The sequence below is a fragment of the Primulina eburnea genome, chromosome 6 (genome assembly GCF_022965805.1).
Source record: "Primulina eburnea isolate SZY01 chromosome 6, ASM2296580v1, whole genome shotgun sequence".
Classification (NCBI taxonomy): domain Eukaryota; kingdom Viridiplantae; phylum Streptophyta; class Magnoliopsida; order Lamiales; family Gesneriaceae; genus Primulina; species Primulina eburnea.
Window position 1 is genome coordinate 32,788,868 of NC_133106.1, and position 15,109 is coordinate 32,803,976.

The window sequence follows — 15,109 nt, forward strand, 5'->3', positions numbered from 1 at the left end:
TACTATTTTTTCTTGTGAATATGGGTATTGTTGACCCGTCTCACGGATTATGATCCGTGAGACGGTCTCACATGAGACTCACTCTATATTAGGCTTTTTTTATAAAATAGTTTTTTGATTTGCTAACTTGATCAATTTTGGATTTTGGTTTACTATATTTTCAACTTTTGATTTTCATAGAATGACCTTTAATTTTCAGCTATTTTGGTTCAATTGTTGATGTGAAACCAGAGAATACTGACGTGGCTCCGGAAAATGTTGATGTTGAAGGGAAATATAATTTCTATATTAAATTGATTTTCATAATATTATCTTTTTCTTATTGATTTGATTGAGTATAATATTTAATTGTAGTTTTGCTTTTCTAGCTAATTATGTTAAGATTTTATTGTGATATAATATCTTCCTTAAATCTAATTTCATGCTTGATAAGATTGTGTGGAATATTGGGTTTGTCTTTCTAGATATTATATTTATGATAAAGATCTTGAAGATATGATATTATTGGTTTAACTCGTGATTTCTTTATTTTATAGATTTCCTTATGGAAAATAATCTCTAGGAGAGATGAAAGTTATAAATAAGAGGTAATCAACGTGAGGTGAAAGAGGGCGAATAGAGAGAAGAGTGTAGAGAGAAGAGAAAAAATCAGAGAGTTTTGATTTTTCGTAGAAGAGATTTTCGTGAAGGTGATTTTTCGTGGAGATAGTTTTTCGTGGAGGTGATTTTTGTGGGAGTTTTTCGTGGGAGATTTTCGTGGTGTTCTCCTCTCTCAATCATACATACTTACACGCACTTGTGCACGCTGTGAAAAAGTCAGAGAAATAATCCTTCGAGGGACGTGCTGTTTTGAAGAGTGCAGATACCGGGTGTTGCCGTGAATGTTGGGAACATCTGCAGACAACATCTGTGAAGAATTTGGCTGAAGACTGTTTTCGTGGATTCCCTTTTGGCTCACGTTTTGCTTTCTTGTTTTAGTTTTTATTCTGGTTATTTGTTTTAGAAAGCATTTGTTTTCTCAACTTGTTGAGGAAATTGATTTTTGTTAAAATCACTAGTGATGAGTTTTTTTGTAAATGGGTACGTTTTCTAGTGATTAATTTTGTGTCATGAGGCACCGCACAAGTATAAATACTTGTGTATATTTAATCTTGTTCATCTATTTATTTAAAGTCAATTTGTGTTATAAAAGTTAATTTTCCGCTGCATGTTGTCCGAGATGTTTTAACATCTGGAACAACATTTAATTCTGATAAAACACAAATTTTCTGTTTAAATCCTATACTGAAAGTTTTATTATTTTGAGCATCTGTCGGACAAAATAACTCTTACATATGTAATATCGAAATTATTGACTTTTCGGATGCCACATCATCAAATGATACATATGTTATGATTTATAATATATATTACACCAATATCTGAAGTTTGTATTTAAATCATATAAGTTCGAGACATAATTATAACACAAAAAATACACATATATTTTGGACAGACTATATATATACACACACACGTACCTACCGACTGTATTTATGAGAATGTAAGTACTGCTAAGCATTGGGTCGACGAAGAAATGGGGGGAATTAACTTAGGCAACTAAATTCGAAATGGTCGGTCCCATTATCATTTAATATGTAACTCCAAATTAAATTCTTTAGCTAACTTCAATAATTAATGTGGCACCGATCGATCGATCGACCTACCTTCTCGCTTACTTTGTATTTGCCACAGCTTTTATGAGAAACCTTATTTTGAATTTAATTTTGGTTCAACTAATATAGTAATATACCAGTTATGATTGTTATTTGTTAGGCACACCATTTTTTTTAAATAATAAGGTCATTTTCGACAAATATTTTTTTAGAAAAGGTTGCTTATTAGTTTGTTATTTAATTCAACACATGACATAATCATTTATAATATAGAATTTAAATTATTTCCTCAAACAAATCCAAAGACAATTATAACGATTTATGAAATCATCAGGTTTTATTACCCATTTCTTAATTTTCAAGTATAAATTAAAGAAGAGTAGGTCTCTTGTATGTTGTACGACGGTCTTATAAATTTTTATTTGTGAGACGGGTCAGCCCTACCGATATTCACAATAAAAAGTAATATTCTTAGCATAAAAAATAATATTTTTTCATGGATGACTCAAATAAGATATATGTCGCAAAAATACGACTAGTGAGACCGTATCACACAAATTTTTGTCATTAAAGAAATTAAGATGATTTGAATTTTATACTGGAGGTAGATAGAGCTGATTGTAAAATTGGTAATAATTTACTTTTATCACATGATTGCCAACTTTAATTTTCTTAGAGAATTACTTTTTATTTCGAATATTTTTAATTATATTTGGAATATTGGAAATGTACATATCCTCCTATTATAAATAATGAAAAACAGTTGTAATATTCCCCGACCTCATACTATGGAGTCCCGTTACCGGAGAAGCTCTACTCTGAGCAATTACTTTTCCGCAGAAGAAGAACACATAACAGCAACAATGCAATCCCCGCCTCGCCTCTCCGTCGATTCCCGCCCTAACGATTACGAGCACCACCACGATAATCTCCTCTTCAGCCCATCCAGATCCCCCCCGCACGCCGCAAATATGTACTCAATTCTACCTCCCCCAAGCCCCGAATCCCCCTGGACACTCTCCCCTCACCAAACTCCGTCCCCCTCGCTCCTCTACCACTGCATCGCCACCCTTCACCGCCAAGAAGGCACCATTTTCTCCATTGCATCCGCCAGGGGTTTAGTCTTCACAGGCTCGGAGAGCCGCCGCATACGAGCATGGAGACAGCCGGACTGCATGGAGAGGGGATACTTAGAAGCAAGTTATGGCGAGATTCGTGCCATTTTAGCTCATGGAAACACACTCTTCACTTCGCATAAAGATGATAGGGTTCGTGTCTGGAATACAACGTCCGTTTCAGAAAATTTTCAGGCGAAGAAGATCGCCACCCTGCCAAAAAGGGGTTTATTTCTTTTCTTCAACAAATCGAGCAACCATAAGCACAAGGATCGCATTTCTTGCATGGCCTATAACCACGCAGAAGGGGTTTTGTACACGGGTTCACTAGATAGAACGATCAAAGCATGGAGAATTTCTGACAATCTCTGTGTCGATTCTTTTACAGCACACGAAGATTTTATAAACTCAATTGTAGTCAAGCAAGACGACGGATGCGTCTTCAGCTGTTCCTCCGATGGCTCTGTTAAAATATGGCGGCGAGTGTATGGACAGAGCTCGCATACTCTAACAATGACGTTGAAATTCCAGCCATCCCCTATCAACGCACTGGCTTTAAGCATATCACCGAGCTCATGCTTCCTTTACTCAGGTTCTTCGGACGGATTCATCAACTTCTGGGAGAAGGAAAAAACGTCCGGAAGATTCAACCATGGAGGGTTCCTGCAAGGCCATAGATTCTCAGTTCTGTGTTTGGTCGCGAAAGAGAAATTAGTGTTCAGTGGTTCAGAGGACACCACAATCAGAGTCTGGAGAAGGGAAGAAGGAAGCTGTTTCCATGAATGCCTGGCGGTTCTGGATGCACATAGGGGGCCAGTCAAGTGCTTGGCGGTGTCTCTGGAAATAGAAAAAGTCATGGTGATGGGTTTCTTGTTGTACAGCGCTGGATTGGATCAAACATTCAAGGTCTGGAGGATCAAGATTTTGCCTGAAGAAAAAGATCAATGCACACAGGACCTGATGGTAGAGCCTATGGATCCAAAGAATGTCGTAGAGTCGTTTGAAATGAATCCTGTCTTGTCTCCTTCTTGGGTAATGGAAAAGAAGCTACAAGGTAATCACCCTTTTCGTTAGATCTTAATTTAATTTTATGTAATTTAAATTTTTTGATGAATCTTTGTTAAATTTATTGGTCCACACACGTTATTTAGTCATCAAAATGGCTGTTGTTATAGATAACGAGATTTAAATATGTACACTTAATTAGTGGCAAGCAAAAAATTAACGTGTTTCATTCTTTTCACAGCTTATTATATTATTATTTTCGTTTTCAGCTTTCAAGGATATATATATTTAAGCCTATAATGTAATTTTATGAAAAGATATTTTGAGACCATGTTTGAGATCTACAACACTAGTACAGATGCAATTTCTTGGATCATGTGCTTAAGATTGTGACGTGTGAATGTTAACGGTATCTGAAAAGATTATCTTCATGTATATATATGTTCAGTGGTCATAGTGTTTATAATTTTGTTTATACAGATTTAAGCATAGATCAAATATATTTTCATATATCAATTATATCGTTTGATTCGATGATATTCTTATTATAGAATCTCAACAAAAAAATTTTTGCATCTCCAAAAAAAAAAAATTTAAACCTTCAGATGATCAGATAGCCCGTGCATACTCGAATGAGAACGGCATGATTGCTCCCATCGTTGTCTCATTAAAACAAATATTGAATGCGGAAAGCTACTTCTTTAACGGCGCATTAGGTCAGGGTAGATGCAATATATTATCGAGAGATTTGTGTATTAGATAGTATCTAGCTGTATATGGTGGTTGTAGATATTAAATTTCTTCCATGCATTCATTTTTGGTTTTGGGTGTGAGAATTGGTTGCTCTATTTTCCTGCGTCTCTGAAATTTGATAAATACCCCATGGAATGAGCTTTGGCTTTTGCTCAACAATCAAGATTGCGCTTGAATGGAAAGATTTGGTTTGATCAGAGCTGTCTCGAAGTTCTCAGAAAGACGAGGCTGAATAATTATTAGACACGAGGGGAGGACTATTCAAAACGCATAGGACCTTTATACTATAAGATATAGAAACATGATGCGTGTGTGGTGTGTGTCTCTATATATATAGAGTGAGAATCTTTTCTTTTCTTTTTTTTTTTAGTGAGTCTCATATGAGACCCGTCTAACAGATCCTAATATGTTAGACAGGTCAACCATACTCATATTCACAATAAAAAGTAATATTTTTTCATGGATGACCCAAATAAAATATATGTCTCACAAATACGACCCATGAGACCGTCTCACACAAGTTTTTACTTTTCTTTTTTTGGGTCTTTTTTGAGTTGGGGGAGTTGTTAATATTGTGTTTTAAACCCTAGATCTCATTCCAAATTTGAGATTTTGTTGTTGTTATAATCCATTAATGAGAATGGTATATTTGTGTGTATAATTGCAACATAACACCTAAAATTCCATAGTAATTAATGGCTTAAACCTTAATGTCTTCGCTGATTAAGCTTGGATAAATAAATACACGGCACTTCATTAACATAAATATCCATACATAAGGCAGAAAACTTGAAAAGTAAATTGCTTATCATTTCAATTTGGACTCACTAAGTTGGTCCATAATCAACACACCAGATTATCAGAAGTCATCATCCACCGACAATGGAACATGGGATTTACAAATGAAGAAGTTCTCGTATATGTAACCGGCGAGCCCACCTCCAATCAGCGGCCCAACCCAATAAACCCAGTGATCTGTCCAATCTCCGCTAATCAAGGCCGGCCCGAAAGATCTAGCAGGGTTCATAGAGGCCCCAGAGAACGGTCCGCCGGCCATAATGTTTGCCCCAACGACAAGACCAGTTAGAAATGAACCCAGCCCATCAAGGCTCCCCTTCTTGGGGTCCACCAAGGTAGCATACACGGTGAATAGCAGGGAAAATGTCAAAATAATCTCCATTATTACACCTTGCAAGAACCCCACTCCACTTGCTAGCGAATGAATTGGTGTCGTCTGCAAGTTCGTCAAAGTTTATTTTATATTATCTTGAAAAATATACATATTACATATGGGGTAGTTTAGTTTTTATTTCTATTATCTGAGTTCTAGACATCTTCCCTGTTCACAAGTGGGGTGGTCAAATTAGATTTGATTATTGAATTATTTTGTCATTTATTAAAGTTTTGTCACAAAAAAATATGGGGACGATTTAGATTTGATTGATTAAGACCGATTCAGATTAAAGAAGTGTTGCGCATGCGTGGAAGATGTAATATGGCCACTAAATAAGTCAGCATATTACCTGTTCATGTACAAACAAACCCCCGCAAGAATGTATTATTGAAAGCATCGTGTTGCCCTACTAAACCACTTTTTAAAGCTCAAACTATTCTTTTTCATGATTATTTCGATTACGTGTTATAATTGAATCTCGAACTGATACGATGGGGACGTGATTTTTAACGTTATATGTTGATAATTTTTGTTATCAACGCATATACCATGAACAAGGAGATGGAAAGTAAAAATTAAAGATACCGATTATTTAAACTTACCAGTCCTCCAGTGAGATAATTGAGCAAAGCACAAGCTGCCACAGACGCTAATAACTGATCGATCCAGTAGAAGATCGATCTAATTATGGTGATGTGGCCGCCGGCGCAAAGCCCGATGGTGACGGCTGGGTTGAGATGTCCGCCGGAGATGCGGAGACCGGCGGAGATCATCACCCCCACCACCAGAGCATGTGCCATTGCCACAAAGAACAGCCCAACCAGCGGATCTCCATTCAGCTTAGCTGGTAAACAGTTAAAGTTGAAAAATAGCAGTCCATGAGTATTAGTTATACTATTATTTTATCAATATTATATGAAACCTGAAAACCAAGGGAACTCGAAATTAAATAATAATTGACAAAAAATTTAAACCAGTTTTCCAATGCTAAAAGTAATGCAAGCTAGTTGCTTCGATGTGGAGATTAAATTTTAAAATGACTATATTAATGGACTCAAAAGATAATTCATATAAGTTATATGTTCTGATTTGATTTTATCTCCAGATTATAATATATAAAATATGAAGAAATAAAAGATTTTGACGATGAGTAATTACCGACGGCCATGGAGGAGCCGACACCGACGAAAACGAAGAGGAAAGTGCAAATGAACTCAACGATGAGGGCTTGGAGGCAGTCTGCTTTGAAGATCTCCCCGCCACTGCCTAAAGCTATCTTCCGGGCCATTTTCGCAAATGTTGTAATATTAAGAAATTTAATTTAAATGTTTTAGTACACTAAATTTCTTGGTTTTCCCGAGTATTTGATGCTGGTATTTATAGGACAAAATAAGCTAGGAATCTTTTATATGGGAGAAGGTGGTGTCTACTGAAATATAAATGAATAAGCATCCATCCGTCAACTTGGAGAGATTCATGTCATGGGGCCATCATTTGTTTCTAGACTATATCTCTTATGAAATGGTCTCACGAATCTTTATATATATGTAAGACGTTTCAACCCTATCGATATTCAGAATAAAAAGTAATAATTTTTCATGGATAACCCAAATAAAATATCTGTCTCACAAAATATGATATGTGAGACCGTCACACACAAATTTTTGCCTTATTTCGAAAGTGTGCAGTCCAGTATTACATCTCATTTCAATTTTGAAATTTTAATACACTATAAATCGTCGATATTTCTAACTAAGGTGTTTCTCAGATGCTATAAAAATTCATTGATCTTTTGTAATATTTATATGGATTGTAATAATATACAAGTAACCATAAATCATTTTCGTCAAACATATGTAATAAAATGTCACCAAAATCGTATCATCATTGCTCACTGGAAAATTAGGTGCTATATATATTATATATTATAGGAAGAAAGGGCACATAAAAGTCCAATATAGCACAAGTAACTTTCAAGAAATGTATGTTCACAAAAAACTAAAATCAAATCAAGAGATGTATGTATTTTAATATATAGACATACATATGTAAATGCATAGACACGCATCATTGAGTAAATTATTCTCGACTGTTTTCTGATTTCATCAAAGGAGAATTGAAGAAAGTCAGAGAGATACTTTCATATTTTGAATACCCAATTAATATTTTTCTTTCTTCACAAAAAAACACACACACGAAAAAACACAGACATTTGTAATAGAGTTGTCAAAACCGACCACGGGAACGGGTCAACCCGCAACCCGTCATTTGGGTGGGTTGAAAAAGACGGACAATACACCAATTGGGTAGGTTAGCCCGTAACCCACCACAACTCGTCATTTGGTGGAGTAAAACGGGTTAGGAAATTGGCAACCCAGCTCAACCCACCTGTGTGGCGGGACTGAGAAACACTGGCTCATTTTGAAAATTCTGATTAGTAGTCCATGCTGTGCTTGAAAAAATAGAAACCGTGGTGGATTTAATGATGGCGAATCATTGAAATGGCCCAGCATTTTCAATGGTGTACAAAAATTAGAGAAGATATTAATGTTGAATAATTTCGTTTCTGCTGAAATTTAATCTCTTTTAATCGTGAATGGTCGATTCCTAATAATTGAAATAAAAAAAGTTCATTTATTTTATAAACCACAAACAACAAAAAAGTCTGAGTTGTTTTTATATAGAGTAATGCTACATATACAATCAAATTTGTACAACAATTTTTACAACACAAAAAAATCAATACAAAAATTTCATTTATCAACATCTCATGATAAATTCAATGTCAAATAACACGATATAATAATAAAATCTCACGATTTAATTGTTGTAAATATCGTTGTACAATATTTTAATTGCATTACTCTTTTAAATAATAAATATGTTCGGTCTCATTCGGGAAAAATATTATAATATATTATCATATGTGACTTTTAAAAATTATTCGTTATGTTTCGATGGTCTAGTTGACATTAATTAGAATAGATTAATTTTGAATATTCAATTTTTTTTCTTTTTTATGACAACATGGCAGTCGAGCAATACAGCGTCCAACCATTGACTTTAAATTAATTAAATGGCCTATTAATTCATAATTTTATTTTGTTGGACGTACCTCAATTTTAAATAGTTGAATACGGAATCATTACGTTAAAATGCATGCCTTTGAATATAATACGAACCAGTTCAAGTGTCGTTACATTTTCTTTTTTTAAAAAAAAAAATATTTTAATTATATATTATGTCTAGTTAACTTATCTTAAGAAAATACGACATAGATGATCTATGTATCTAGACACATTGATATGCAATAATTATCTATATTAAATAGAGTAATCAAAACATATTATTTGAATGTTTGTATGATTTAAAATATTTGAATTACAATATTATTATTAATTATAATTTTATGATAAAACGACAAACGAGTAATCTAATATACACATTTTTTTCGTAATTTGTTCTTGAAATACTTTCTCTTCCTTCAACGATGCACAATAAGTTTAGATATAAAAAAATTTGATTGTATATTACCATTAATTGCCAGTACTTTTGACTTATCGTACATAACTTGATGACGACGCCCAGCAGTACCAACCCTATATTCCGATACTACTTTTTCCAAGTTTGATTGAATTAATATGAATAAATTAACTGGTCCAGCTTAAATTTTTGGTTGCCGTAGTTTTCATATCATTTCATTATTAAAGTTATCTTTGCTAATATATAATAGGTTCTAGCTAGGGATAAGATAAACATTATCTTCCTCAGCTTTTCAATACACGTTATTTTTGTGAGACGATCACAAACTAGGTCATGTTTATGAAAAAATATTGATTTTTACGACAAAAATATTATTTCTCATTGTAAATATGAATCAGATCAATTTATTTTGCGGATATGAATATATGAAATCGTTTGATGAGATATTTCTTGGAATGATTTTAAATTTTGGATGATTTTCGCTTCAGTCCAAATTGGATTGTGACAACCCTAATAATTCACGGACAAAAGGTACAGCCCTTCCATATAAAAATAGGATTTAGTTGTCCCTCTTGTGTTTGTTTCAATCATTCTAGTTACTTGTCGTCGGAGCCATTGCTTTAGTTGAAAATGGTATGCCCACCACCGTTCTTCGGTGTGGGCACATACGCCAATCCAAAGATCACAATTATATCGGGTGAAATTTATTCGCTGCAGCACAAAATCATCTTCTCAACACTTTATGTCTCATATCTACGAATGGAAATAAATAACACTAATTACAATTTGACACAAAGATGAATGGCAAAATCTTGTGTGAGACGGTCTAACGGGTCGTATTTGTGAGACAGATCTTTTATTTGGGTCACCCATTAAAAAGTATTACTTTTTATGCTAAGAGTATTATTTTTTTATTGTGAATATGGGTTGGGTTGACTCGTCTCACAGATTATGATATGTGAGACAGTCTCACATGAGACCCACTCAAGATGCATAGCCACGGCTCTTACTGAATTATTGGTAGATTTAAATCCATCTGATCGATCATTCCACCAACGTGATTTTCCAAAGTAAAAGGATTCTTGCCTATTGTTCCACTTAATTATGATGCAAACGATGTATCTATCATTCCCCTTTCTACGGATTTATTAAATATATATTTATGTTAAAATATTGATGATTATGGTGTATGGGCTTTTAATTAAATAATTTGTATCCTATAATTTCAAAAATCCTAGTCATTCCCACGATCCATTTCTTTGTCAACTCCCAGTTGTTCCATCTGCCTAAAATGTGCTAAACCATATGCTTTCCACTTCATAAACTGAATATTTAATACCAAACATATACATACATACATACATACATACATATATGTATGTATTTATGTATTTATGTATATGCCTTTAGCTTCTTTTTTTAAAAAAACGACATTTGTTAGTTGCTGGTGTTGAGTTGTAATAATTGTCTTTGTTGAAATAACTATCGAAACGTGGTAATTAAACTTATGTACGATTTAAAAAAAAATTGAACTGTTACAAATCAGCTTTAATTTTAACGAAGATGTAAGCGTTTATGTCTAATTTTTAAAAACACGGAGTCTATAATGTTATTAATTTTACATAAGATGTTTTTTACTTTTTATATTTTTTTTGTGGGATGTGTTGATAAATTAGCCCCAAAAAAATACTTAACAAACCTCAACTATATGATCAAGGTATTAGTATGCAAGTATATATGTGCATTAAAGTCGATCTAATTTGCATAAACTTGTGTACTTTAATTATCCAGCATCTCTTTTGATGGTAATTAATATCATTCATATCTACACACTTGATGCACGAGCAGAGTATTAAGACCAAAACGTAAAAATAGTCCAACTTATTAAATATCTTGATCCATGCACGAGATTTCATTATTATTAATTGATAATGAATAGCATGCTCAACGGGCGGTTCATCATGCAACAGGACCAGAACCAGAACCAGAACCAGAACCAAAACCAAAACCAAAACCGTTGAACTGTCCCGTTAAAAACTAGTTCAAAACATGTTTTTGTAAAACTGAAACCGAAACCATCTCAAACCACGTAGAAAGTGGTTTGGACTGGTTTTGCTTAAAAAAAAGGAATTGGTTTGGTTCTGGACCGGACCGATTCGACTAAGTATTTAAACAAATAAAAAGAAAATTAGTCATTGCCCTATGTATCAGTTGCAGAGTCCAACAGCTCTAATTACAAATTGCAAGAATGGCATACTGACCCCATTTGGAGAAATTGGTTAAATAATTTCGGTCAACTCTTTTTTAAGAAAATGACATTCTCATATGTATTTGAATTATACTTGAGGGGATCATTTTCATAAAAAAATAGTTGACCGGGGTTAAAAAATTAAATACCCCCATTTTGGGGGCCAATCTTTGATTTATTTTATTTGTATATGGGTCGATTTTTTTTTATTATAAATAGACGTCCATTTATTAGTTGTTACAAGTTCTATCATTCTCTCACCTTCAATTATCTTATTTCTAAAATCAAAATGCTACCAACTCTTTCAAATTTTATAAAGTTTACTTAATTATTCAATTCAACTGCCTCTCCAAATTTAATTATTTCTTTTGCCTATTAAAAATCGTCAACTATCTTTTACGATGGTATCTTCTTCAAGTCGTAGTGGTCGTGGTGCTCATAAAAGTATTGTTAATATTAACATAATTCCATAGTTTGAAGGAAGTTTGAACTTCGATAATTATGATGGTGAAGATTCTATGGCCAAGACAATGAAGAACATTTGGCCGACGACTAAGGGGGCATTGAGATGCAATTGTTTCGATTGGGACAGTCGTCACGGTCGATATTAGAGCACCTAACCGTGCATAATGAAGCATAATTTGGGCTAAATTCAAAATCTATATTAAAAAAAAAACTGTATCAAAGCATAATGAAGCATTTTTGAACATTAAAAAAATAATTGATTAAAAAATATAATTCTGATGATCAAACTTTGTAACCACATGATAGATAACCAATTCAACAACAGCTAATTCTTAGAACTGTATCAAAGTTTTTAATAACCGTTGAAATTTATCATATGACTCTTAGTAGATTTGTGGTAAGATGTCAATAACATTTTCTTATTTGTGAGCATGATGGTTTTATCACATTTACCACCACTATCTAACCATATTTTCTTAATTTTTTTAGATATACATTTAGGAAATATTGTCTTGAAACTTATAAGGAATATAAAAAAGACAAAAACTTGTGTGAGACGGTCTCACGGGTTGTATTTGTGATACAGATATCTTATTTGGGTCATCAATGAAAAAGTATTACTTTTTATATTAAGAGTATTACTTTTTATTGTGAATATCTGTAGGGTTGACCCATCTTACAGATTAAGCTTCGTGAGACGGTCTCACATGAGATCTACTCTATAAAAAAAAATCATTAGTTCATCATCTTTTGAAAATTAAATGCAGAGCTAGTTTTACAAATTATATTTGGACTAATGTTAAAAATAAATCTTATCATGTCATGAGATTGATGATACTTGGAGTTTACAGAAAAGAATTTTAGCTTTGAAAGTAATTACACAATTGCTAGATATATCATATATACTTGTAGATGTTATCATATTGAGAATAAAATTATATCCGTCACATTAGCTAATACATCAAACAATAATGTTGTGATAATACAATTAATTACTATTTTCAAACCGAAGTTAAATGATGAATTATTTTATTTTGGATGTGCATGTCATATAATTAATTTATGTGTTAAATATTGTTTCTATAATAATAGTTGTAACGCGATAGAAAAATTCAAATGTTGTGGTAATTTATGCATCAAAAAAGATATGGTAAATAATTTAAACATTTATGTGGAAGTAATGGTGTTTGACATAAAATGTTTCATTATTTCGTTGAAACATTATAAATGTTTACCATTTGTTTAGTCTTTGTATTTCAATGTATGTTTTTTGAATGTCATTTTGCAAATTTTTTGAAAAAATGTCATAATTAAAAAAATGTTTGATCAGAGTCATTTTTCAAACTATCTATATTCTATAACAAGAAGAAAAATGATTGAACAGAAGAACTCAAACATTTGGTGACCTCAAACGTGTCAATATAAATGATAACTCATTATTTCAATGAATCATTTTTTCGGACGGAAGGAAATTTTAGAAAACACTTAAATCAAAATCTCACCCCATCAGACTCCATAATCAAAGACATTAATTTTATGCATGCTATAAAATACCTAATTAATTAAGTCATGCTTAATATCATGAAAAATTGATATAAACACTACATGATCTATTCTTCAAATACTGTACTAATTTTTCAAACAACGAATTGTATTTCAAAATTTAAAATACATCAAACACTTTTAACAATGTCTCTAATTTAATATAATGAAATTGTAATTAAATATCGTTACATATATAGGCAAAAAAAATATTATTTTTAATAAGATAAAACTACATACATACATACATACATATATATATATATATATATATATATCATATTTTTCAGTAAATTCTAAACAATATTTTTGTAGTAAAAGCGGAATCTTAATGAGGTTTATTCAATTCAGAATTTTGATGATTTTTAATGACTTTTTTCAAACGATAGACTTTTATGGATTTGATAGATTTTTAATGACTTTTACTTATTCTCACATATTTATAAATAGATTTATGTGGATTCATGTAAACTTTTTTGCAAGATTTTTGTGATTTTTTTTTTTTGAATTTTATAAATTTTCTACTTAATTATAACATAGTATTTTTTTATTAATATATTTGAACCAATAATTAATTGACATATATAATATATTCAGTTTGAAATAGTTTTTCAATATTTATATTAATAAATAAATTTAATTATTTAAAAGTTAAATCATTTAATCCTTACATATATATATATGTGGGTTTGTATGCATATTTGTAAATTTTTTAAAATAAATCAATTGATTAATCTGTAACCTTGTTTATGAATTGATAATATATATGTGAAAAGAATATTATTTAAAATTGTGTGGATATAATTTTGTATAAAAATATCATAACCTACATATTAATTGAAAATGCTAAAAAGAATTTAAAAAATAATGGTTGTTGCGAGACTATTCAAATATTAAGAATTTTAAGCGATATTTTTTTGGATAATCATTTATTAATATTGAATATTACATTAATTTCTATAAATTATAAATTAAAAATCACAAAATCAATTCTAAAATTCAAAATTTAAAATTTCTTATGATATCAAAATAAAAAATTATTAAATGAACAATATGTCAAAAAACGAAAAAATATTGAAAAAGAAAGATGAAAATATATATAGAAATACATTTCAAAAATTTGTGAGAGTGATATAGATAGATGAGAGGAGAGAAGATATGAGAGAGATCATGTGAAACGATAGAGAAAGAAATAAATAACTTGTGTATGAGTTAGAAGTTTTAAAAATCCAGCCAAATCTTTGGTTGAATCAAATACAATTTTTGACAATTTATAGTTGTACATCAAGTTTTAATGTTGGTAGATTAATGAATTTCATGAAGTTATTAAAAGTTTGTTGAAAATTTGAATACTTATATACTTTTATAGATTTTTTAAAAGTCAATGTTGAATACCACTTGACTTTTTAAAACTCTATGAAAGTTTATTTTGACTACCGCTAGACTTATATAGAGTATGTAAAAGTCTTAATTGAATACATCTAGACTTTTAAAATATACAAAAATTATTAAAAATCAACATTGAATACACCCCTCGGCCCTCGGTATCGCAGTATAACCCAATTGCAGTATTGGGCTAACATGATTCACAGCCCAACCTATTACGACTCAGGACTGTCGACCTTCTAGATTTGAAATGAAGTGAATTAAAAGGAGTGACCCGACCCGG

General features: G+C 31.7%; 2 protein-coding genes across 2 annotated transcripts; one reads left to right on the forward strand and one right to left on the reverse strand.

The window, feature by feature from the left end:
* Positions 1–2,407: 2,407 nt before the first annotated feature.
* Positions 2,408–5,498, forward strand: LOC140834403 (protein JINGUBANG-like). Its single transcript, XM_073199259.1, has 2 exons — positions 2,408–3,824; positions 4,693–5,498. Exons 1-2 carry the CDS (start codon positions 2,408–2,410, stop codon positions 4,701–4,703), a joined length of 1,428 nt encoding a protein of 475 aa, XP_073055360.1. The 3' UTR covers positions 4,704–5,498.
* On the reverse strand, positions 5,225–7,095 carry LOC140834404 (aquaporin TIP4-1). Its single transcript, XM_073199260.1, has 3 exons — positions 6,861–7,095; positions 6,305–6,546; positions 5,225–5,762 (listed from the first exon to the last, which is right to left on the reverse strand). The coding sequence occupies exons 1-3, from the start codon at positions 6,988–6,990 to the stop codon at positions 5,388–5,390; spliced, it is 747 nt and encodes a 248-aa protein (XP_073055361.1). The 5' UTR covers positions 6,991–7,095; the 3' UTR covers positions 5,225–5,387.
* Between the last annotated feature and the right edge of the window lie 8,014 nt (positions 7,096–15,109).

Bases quoted from the DNA above. Each gene is read 5' to 3' on its own strand.
- LOC140834403 (XM_073199259.1), top strand. From the start codon at position 2,408: ATGAAAAACAGTTGTAATATTCCCCGACCTCATACTATGGAGTCCCGT.
- LOC140834404 (XM_073199260.1), bottom strand. From the start codon at position 6,990: ATGGCCCGGAAGATAGCTTTAGGCAGTGGCGGGGAGATCTTCAAAGCA. The intron at 6,547-6,860 runs GTAATTACTCAT...ACTGTTTACCAG, and splicing joins CGGCTCCTCCATGGCCGTCG to CTAAGCTGAATGGAGATCCG. The intron at 5,763-6,304 runs GTAAGTTTAAAT...ACGAACTTGCAG, and splicing joins ATTATCTCACTGGAGGACTG to ACGACACCAATTCATTCGCT.